At 42.1% G+C, this 9,406-nt stretch overlaps 1 protein-coding gene across 1 annotated transcript; it reads left to right on the top strand.

Moving 5' to 3' along the window:
• Positions 1-432: 432 nt before the first annotated feature.
• otop2 (otopetrin 2) lies at positions 433-4,224 on the top strand (the record flags this gene model as incomplete). Its single annotated transcript, XM_080723348.1, has 6 exons — positions 433-877; positions 1,559-1,695; positions 1,819-1,877; positions 2,259-2,401; positions 2,729-3,663; positions 4,054-4,224. 6 exons carry the CDS (start codon positions 433-435, stop codon positions 4,222-4,224), a joined length of 1,890 nt encoding a protein of 629 aa, XP_080579474.1.
• Positions 4,225-9,406: the final 5,182 nt, after the last annotated feature.

The raw sequence follows: 9,406 nt of genomic DNA, 5'->3' as shown, positions 1-9,406 counted from the left end.
GAATAAGGTCATTGTTTTATCAAATCCTCTTTTAACTTTGGTATACTGTAGATATGACTTATTTTCCTGACGCTATTATGCTAAATAATCAACAGCCAAATTGCGTGGCCTGTTTTACATCAGATAATCTGGACTTGTCCTTCTGAATGTCCCCAAGGGAAATAACTCTTAATGCATGTGAACAATGTGAACAATAGAGCTTTGAATACCTGTGACTTTGGGTTTTTCCACACTGATTAGATTACAGCACTGTTTAAGCACTGATGAGGGGAGAAACTAATTCTAGGTTCATGGTGAGGTGTCGCCAGGGTAGTATGTTAATTTAGAAGGAGACTAAAAAGTGGGAGTAGCTGTTGAACCTGTATATCGCTTAAATAGAGCTAGAAACGCAGCAAAAGAGCACATTTTCTGAAAAGACCTCAGAGCGACATCATGTGTCAGAACCCTGGATATATGAATGAGTGTGAATGTCTGACCACCGGTGACCCTTGTGAACCATGCAGGACCATGACCAAAGACCGGGACCCAGAGGAGGAAGAGAACAATGAGAATGACATCAACGAGGGGGGTCAGGCGGAGAGCCCGAGTGAACCCAACCTGGCGCTCTCCTCCAGCGGGGTGGTGAAAGAGCGGGGCCGCAAGTGGGGCTGGCTGCTGTCCGGGATCATTTTCCTCAACATCCTGATCCTGGGCTGTGCCCTGGTCAGCGGGACCGCCTACAGCAGCGTCAACGTCAGCGGCGCGGACATGCAAATCTACCTCATCATTCTCATGATCCTCACCATCATCTGGATGCTTTACTATACCTTCTATACGTCACAGAGAAGTCATGCTATTCTTTACAAGGATGGCCATGCTGGACCTGTGTGGCTCAGGGGTAAGGAATCTACAGCCTCAAATATGATGCAAAGAAAAGTTGATGCAAAAAAAAGTTAGACCAAGGCACTTTTGGGGGGAAAGCTGTAATATTAGTAATGTTAAAGTATAGGGTGAAAAATGATAAAAACAAGTAACAATAAGTAGTAATAATACTGTAATATGAGTAATGTATGGATGAAAAGTACAATGGCAGCTGATTACTATGCTGTAGGACCACTGTAACAATAATCAACAAAGAAATTGTAGTTTGATTTGGTCTCTATTGATTTATTGACATTTATTGACAGCTGTTCAGAGGTCAACACCTTTTGCCCCCGCCAGCGGGGGCAATGGGGTTCAAGAGGTTAAAAAGTCGTTATTTTAGGGCTAATGCAAACAAGACATTTTTAAAAGGTGCATTTTTAAAGATTTTCTTGCTATGCATTGGCCCTAAAATAAAAGGCTTTCTAACATTCCCCCAAGAGTGCCTTGGTCTAACGTTTTTTTGCATAAATTGTCACCTGGCTACCAAAGAGCACCTTGCCTGGGAGATTTTTACTCTACAGCCAAACAGATGCAATACTCTCTGTTTTCTACTAGCCTCAAATGTGTTGATGACATGAGCTGAGTTTCATGACTATCCACATTTATTCAACATTTTATAAGTCTATCTCTTTTTTTTCTCTCTCTCTCTTTCCAGCTGGACTTGTGTTGTTTGGCGTCCTCGGTCTCCTAATGGACATTTTTAAGATAGCCAATTATGTTGGCTACCTCCATTGTGATTCTGCAGTCAAAGTGGCCTTTCCTGTGGTGCAAGTCGTGTTCATTCTCGTCCAGGTAAATACGTCATACACGGTCAATATCACAACGAGGATAGCATAGAAAACAAATTGGTTTGTATGATATACATTGATATAGTTTCATGAAGTTGATATAATTGTTGATGCAATCACTTTTTAGACTTACTTCCTGTGGATCCATGCCAAGGACTGTGTGCAGCTGCAATGGAACTTAACACGGTAAAACTGACCACTGGATGATTCACAGTCCTCATAAACATGCCTATGATCTGATAACCCTTGAAATTGTGACATATACCAGGCTTTCAAAGCTATATTTTAGGTTTTGCAAGGCAGCAAACATGCCATGAAGTATCAATCCCCAATATTTGCTTGTGTGTGTGTGTGTGTGTGTGTGTGTGTGTGTGTGTGTGTGTGTGTGTGTGTGTGTGTGCGTGTGTGCGTGCGTGCGTGCGTGCGTGCGCGCGTGTGTTCTATTCGTTGTTGTTACTATCATTAATCAATTCATTTCTTAATTAATATACATTTTCAAGGGAACAATGTTTGTCTTTTTCCCCCTCCCATCATTACTAACTCTTCTCTCTCTCTTTTGTCTTCTAGCTGTGGGCTGATGCTGATGCTGGGGACAAATTTGGTGCTGTGGATGACAGCCGTCACAGAAGAGTCTGTCCACCAAACAGACTTTCCAGATGATTATGCAAACACCTCGAAACTCAGTCCTCGAAGCAACTACATAAATAGAGGTAAGAATACAAAATTACAAATAAACATCAACCAAACTGCCACTGTATATCGTCACTGTCGGGCAGAAACCTTGTATCTCCAATTTTAAATTTGTACATTTTTTTCGCAAAGTAAAGCACTGCTTCATCATATAAGGCTGTCGCACAAAAGTAGTGAAAACAGCAGATCTACAAGCACACAACGCCTCGCACTTAGATAATTTTTTTAATGATAGATACAAAACGAACCGTTTTGGACATACAAGGTTTCCACCCGACAACGACGATATACTGTAGTCAACTGTGACCTAATATCATACATGTTCCTCGCTCTGTTGCATCTTCTAGCGGGCTACGGGGACGACAAGTGCAAGTGCAGCTACTCGGCGTGTAAGATCTTCAAGAAGGCCTACTACTACCTGTACCCCTTCAACATCGAGTACTGTCTCTTTGCGTCCTGCATGGCCTACGTCATGTGGAAGAACGTCGGTCGCTTAACCGAGGAGCACAGCCTCCACCACGCCAAGTTCCGGGTGAAGGATACGTTCGTTGGGCCCGTCGCAGGGATCCTTATGCTGATAGCGGGCCTGGCGACCTTCGTCGTGTATGAGGTGGAAGTGGAACAGGACGACCCCAGCAGGAGAGACAACGCGCTGACAATGCACTTTGTATACAACATAGTGATCATGATCATGATGTCCGTCTCGATGGTGGTCGGCTGCGCCGTCCACAGGCTGGACCACAGGGACCACACGCACTCGGAGAAGAACCCGACTCGCAGCCTGGACGTGAGCCTGCTGGTGGGGTGTTCCCTGGGACAGTTCATCATCTGTTACTTCACCATCGTGGCGGTGGTGGGAACGGGAGCCAAAGGCTACCTGAACGGCCTCAACCTGGCCTGGGCCATACTGACCGTGATCGAGCTCGGCCTGCAGAACTTCTTCCTGGTCGAGGGCCTTCACCGGGAGCCCTACCACGAGCCACAGCCGGTCACTGTGTTTTCGAATCCTTACGTTCTGCAAGGCATCAGCGAGCTGAGCAACATCGAGGGTTCGGACATGGACACCAAGACCATGCCGTGCCAGTCAGTCCACACAGTTCACAATCACAATCACACTCACAATCACAATCACAATCACAGTCACAATCACAGTCACGGTCACAGTCACGGCCCGCATGGCCATTCCCACACGGCACATGCCCCTGAACACAAACACAAGCTGACCTGGAAGAGAAGAGTACAGAAGGAAGTCTGTGCCTTTCTGCTGCTTTGCAACATTATCGTGAGTATACAGTCTCTTCAGCGCCGTCCAAACATTTGCGACAGCTATCGTGTCCGTGTCGTTTGAGAATGAGGGGAGGAGGGTGGGTCCAATTCATTCTCAATGAAGGTGACATTGGTTTTTTGTCTCTTGCGAATCTCTTGGCCAAAAGACAGCCTTCGGTTGAACAAGAGACATGGCAACGACATGAAACCACGTGACTTACATAGAAAATGAATTAGACTGCCCCCCCTCCCCCCTCATTCTCAAACGATACGGAGAAGAAGTCTCACGCTTATGTGTGATTGCGGCCTCACACTTTGCCTCGCTATCTATAAATTCACTGTTGTAAGATTCACAGCATAACAAATGATATTGTATAAAGCTAATGCATTTGGTTTGGACCAACAGCTCTGGATCATGCCTGCCTTTGGTGCTCGCCCCCAGTTTGACCATGACGTGGAAACCAACTTCTACAAATTCACCTTATGGTCGGCGGTCGTCAACATTGGACTTCCTTTTGGAATCTTCTATCGTATGCACTCAGTCGCCAGTCTCTTTGAGGTGTATGTAATCTCATGAGCAACATGTAGATTTAACAGTTTTGATATTGTAGAAAGCTGTTTTGTAAAAAAGTAGTTTTTGTTTTGAAGATGATCTGTTTTATATGTCTTGATAAGCAGGTAGAATCAGTTGACAAATGTTACTATCGTTCTATGGCATTGTGTATAAGCTACACATGACTCATGGCTCATGAGGGAGAACGGCCGGCAGGGAAGGTTTTCCGTTCCGGTCCGATGCCCAGTTCCTCCTGGCTATTTGTTGAAGTGTCCTTGAGCAAGACACTGAACCCCGAACTGTTCCCGATAAGCAGGTTGGTGCCTTGCACGGTTGCTTCTGCCATCGGTGTGTAAATATGTGAATGTAACTGTCACCATAACACTCAAGCACTTTGGAAAAATTACCGTAGTAATCATCCAGGCATCATAAACCTGCTTTTTGCTATCAGTTTACGCTTTCATATATTCTCAAAAGGTAAACACTAAAAGAATGTAACTTCAGAGTCTACTTTTATTTTTGTATTAGTATATATTATATATTATAGCATATACTGTATATATTTAGTATTACAATTAAGTTTTCTTTTTGTTATTGGTGTCTTGCCTTTATTGGTCTTGCCTGCTATACAGCCACATGGCAAAGTTACATCTCTGGAATAATTATTGTTTGACTTTGAAATAAACCTGTCAACAACCTTGACTCTATTGCATGATAAATCATGTGAAAAATAAATCTATCCTTTCCACTTTTGTTGCGTAGTATAACTTAATATTATTTAGCTGACAGTTTAGCACAGTGCAATGTATCTTGTTTACATGGTGCACAGTATAATCATGTGTCTATTGCTACTTTTTAAAGTTTAAATGATTGAATGATATAGTTTTAATTTTAGAATACAAAAATGTATTTAAAAAAGGTGTAATGTGCTCAGATCAGTGGTGAGGTGGGAAACACTACTGTACATGGATTGGAGCTAAATAACTAGTAATTTATAGACTATTTTGTGTTAGCAACAGGTTTCTAACTCCAAATCAAAGTCTCCTGAGGAGGGCGCGTCTGAAGCCTGTCCTGGGCAAGGAGTCTCCAGATGTAAAGATCTCTTTCAAGATTTACTGGTTAGTTTAGTTCAACAGCTTTCAATTTCAATTTCAATGGAAGTTAAAAAATAATTGTCACATTTCTCATTACAGTTTATTCAGAAGCAAATTATCTGTCCTTAATGTTGCCTTCCAGGCCGTGGTAACTTTGGGGTTTGTTTTACAAAGGACACATTCACACAGGTTGATTCATTGTTGGGTGGGGCACGGTGGGGCTGTCGCCTCAAAGCTAGAAGGCCCTGGGTTCGATTCCCGCGGGGGGACGCTATGGGCGCTGGGGGTGTGTTCCCTCCTCCGCGTCATCAGCGCCCCCTAGGTGGGGTTGGCGAAAGGGCCTTTCTGTGTGGAGTTTTGCTCTCCTAGGGTAGATACCCACACAAAAACATGCAGTAATCCTGGTTTCTACACTGCCTCCCTCTGGCCAGCCGGGGCTCCCCAGGCGTGGCAGAGGGAGAGCAGAAACCAGGATTACAGCCAGGTTAGGCAATTGGCACCGGGTTAAAACAGAGTCCCTGGCCTAGAGAGGGTGGGTGGGCAGACCGATAGTAGATGCCACAGGGGCTGTGTGGCCCCCGAAGGCTGCGTCAGGGGCCCCCGGAGGCCACAGGCACACCGTTGCTCCAATCTGCGTCAAACTTGGCACAAACACTGTTCAGAGGTCACACCCAAGACATATCATTACACACAATGATCCACTGGAAATGGATGCAACTTGTGTGCAGACTAGCCAAAAACACCGACTCAGGACACCTGAATCGCCCTCCACACCCTCCTATTGGGGCGTGAAAAAACAAATAGTTCCTTAAAGTTACTTCATCCCTGATTAGCAACTGGCTTCCCTCTCTCTGTGTCTTGAGGGTGTTGGCTAATTGTGGGCTCGCCTATAAGGCGAGCACACTTTAGATATTGTCATTATTTATTTATCTATCAGGCAATCAGTAGACGGGATCTTCGGTTCCTTTCTACTCCTACATACTTAGTGAGAAAATGAAAATAAAAACATCAATGTGTTCAGTTTACAGTGGCGAAGTGTGCTATTATTTTTTATAGCAATCGGCCAAATGGTGGCGCTGTAGGAAGCCTTCGAAAGTGCGATCTTTGAACAGGTATAGCTCATGCTGTGTTATACATACAGCCATGAAACCTGTATACACTTATGCGTCTCCTCATGCCGAACAACTTTTTCCCTCTAACTTTTGACCTCTGACCTTTAGGTCTCCCACAATTCGGAATTATATGAAAAACAGTAAAAATCTATCTCCTCCTGGGATTTTCGCGTCAAGTGCACAAAACTTTTTTCACATGAACTTTGGACCAATACGGTCAGATTGATCAACCAGATTTTTTTTAAAGTGAAATATAATTTTTTAATAATTTAATCAATATTGCGGTTTTATGCAAATTATTCTTCGGCCTCTAAATCATACATGCAAAGGTACACGTTCATGGCATTTGGCAAAGATGTGGAGGGTTAGTCAAAGTATCACTGAAACCAATTTTATTCCAATCGGCCAAAGGGGGGCGCTATACGAAGCGTTTGAAAATTCAAACTTCAAACGGGCATAAGTCATGACTCGTTTCGTTTGAAGACATGCAACTTGTTATACGCGTGCTTTGACTCGAGCGGAAGACATCTGTGTCGTTGTTAAGTAAGCTCCGCCCTTCGATTTTCCGCCATTTTGAGCAGTTTGTAAAACGCGTAAACCCGCTTTTATTCTGGAATTTTCGCTCCACGTGCACAAAACTCTTTTTTACGTGAACTTTGGACCGATATCTAAAGATCTGTCAGATCGGATTTCTTTAAAATTGAAACATGCTTTTTTAAATAAATTCAATGAATATTGCAGTTTTATGCAAATTATTCTTCTGCCTCTAAATCATACATGCAAAGTAACATGTTCATGGCATTTGGCAAAGATGTAGAGTGTTAGTCCAAATATCACTAAAACCAATCTTACCCCAATTGGCCAAAGGGGGGCGCTATATCATTTTGAGCAGTTTGTGAAACGCTTAAACCCATTAGGATTTTTTTTTTTGCAATTTGCATGAAACATTCTACACACAATCTAAGGACCTTTATCTAATATGCCTATGAAGTGCACACACACAAAAAAATAAAAAATAATAATGAATATAGCTGCAAGCAGCGATAAAGTGGCCAAAGCCAAAAACACCTCAAATCATGAACACAGCCTGCAATGGGTGTGAAATCTTGCAAGCACATTCCCAATAGGTCAAGGAACAGATACCACCCTTCTTACATTGGCCTGTTATAGCGCCACCAGCGGGTCAACTTTTGCACAACACATTTTTCGAACAAAATGGACCAATCTTTGACGTCAGTAACGTCAAAGAGAGCACTGCCTGCGATCTTGACATTTTGTACTTTTATAGCCATTGTTTTCCGGCTTGAAGCGAGCCCACAATTGTTTCGAAGGAACAATATTTTTCTAGTTTATTCTGAGGGTGTAGACCCTATACATACTGTATTAATTTACTCTGAGGGTGTGGGTATTAGAGTTAAGGCCCATTCCCACTGGGTCAGATAACAGATAAAAAAAATCTCTTTCTCCAGATATTTTTCCATTCAAAGTGGATGGTAGATACAGATAAAAAAGCTGCCACAGATAAAAGATCTGTGGCAAATATCTGTGGAAGATTTTTTTTTATCTTTATCTACCATCCACTTTGAATGGAAAAATATCTGGAGAAAGAGATTTTTTTATCTGTTATCTGGCCCAGTGGGAATGGGCCTTTAGAGCTAATTTATTCTGAGGATGTATGGTATGTGCTAATAAATTATGCTACCACTTGTGTGAGGAGTTTGTTTAGTTTTAAAGTAAAACAAGTCCTGATGATTTGATTTTACATATGGCTCAAGTGCGTACCACATAACACCAAAACTGGGAGGAGTAGCACGGCAAGGTTTATAAGGAAAGATGGATGGAAGGAAAGAATAAAGTCAGACAAGTACTACAAATAAGGAAGAATAAAAAGAAAATCTATACTAATTTCCTTGCACTGTGGTAGTCCGTTGTCAAGTCATCTCTCTAGCACATTTAAAAACAACCCAAAGTGCTCTCCAAACAAAGATGACCAGCAATAACAAGTCATAAAATCAAGTTAAAAACAATTAACTCACTGTATAGCCTAAGGCAGTTTAAAAACAATTACAAATCTGAAGTAGACCTAATAAAGGGGTCTGGAAAAACATGTGTCGTGGAAGGACACTTTGGCAACAGCTTTCATACGCAAACAATAACATTATATTTGCTACTATTAGGCTAGTTTCTTGAATTCAAATTTTCAAAAATAATTCTTATGACTGCCCCTTTACACTGTTGAACCACTTGATGGCAGTAGTGTCAGCGCGCCGCATAGATCGAGTTCAAGGGTTCAAGTGCACAGAGGTTTTCTGTTGCGGATCCTTGTGGGCAAAATTCCCTCTGTTGTATACACAATATTATGTTTCTGCAAATTTGGCCTAGTTTGTGTTAACAGGCTCAGACTTTAAAGTTGTATAAGGCCTATAAGGTCTGGTCTATTTATATTTTAATACAAGCCTATCAATAATATGCTGTATGGGTTTCCTTATTTCTGCTTTGGTGAGACACAAATAGCATATTTTAATTAACTTACCTTCATATTTAAGTTTTATCGTTTGTCGTTTCTTTTAAAGATAACATTTGAGTTGGTAAACAACACCAAAGCCTTGAGAGAGGTTTCATGCAGTCTATACTGTAGCATTTGGTAAACACTAGGTGGCAGCGTCGCTTGGGAGCGTGCCTGTGCTGGTATTTTACCTCAGAAATGTTATTCAGACCTAGTAGGGATTTTCTACAAGTGCCTGTGGTGTGTATGTTATCTGTTGATTGATTGATTGAATACTTCATTAACAGTTTGCAAATAGTAGGCCTACAGTGGTAGGCTACGATTAATGGTGCTTAACTGATAACACAAAAATCCCAGGGCTTTTCCAATGTGGTCCTGTTTCTGTTTAAAACATACAATAATATAAGATAATAATACAAGACATCATCAACACTAGTAGCAATAAAAGATAGGCCTATGTACAGTAAACAGTTGGGGATTACAAACTTCAGACA

The sequence above is a fragment of the Nannobrachium achirus genome, assembly GCF_963921795.1.
Source record: "Nannobrachium achirus genome assembly, chromosome: 4".
Lineage (NCBI taxonomy): Eukaryota > Metazoa > Chordata > Actinopteri > Myctophiformes > Myctophidae > Nannobrachium > Nannobrachium achirus.
The sequence above is the reverse complement of the archived record's forward strand: the minus strand, read 5'-3'. Positions and strand labels throughout refer to the sequence as shown.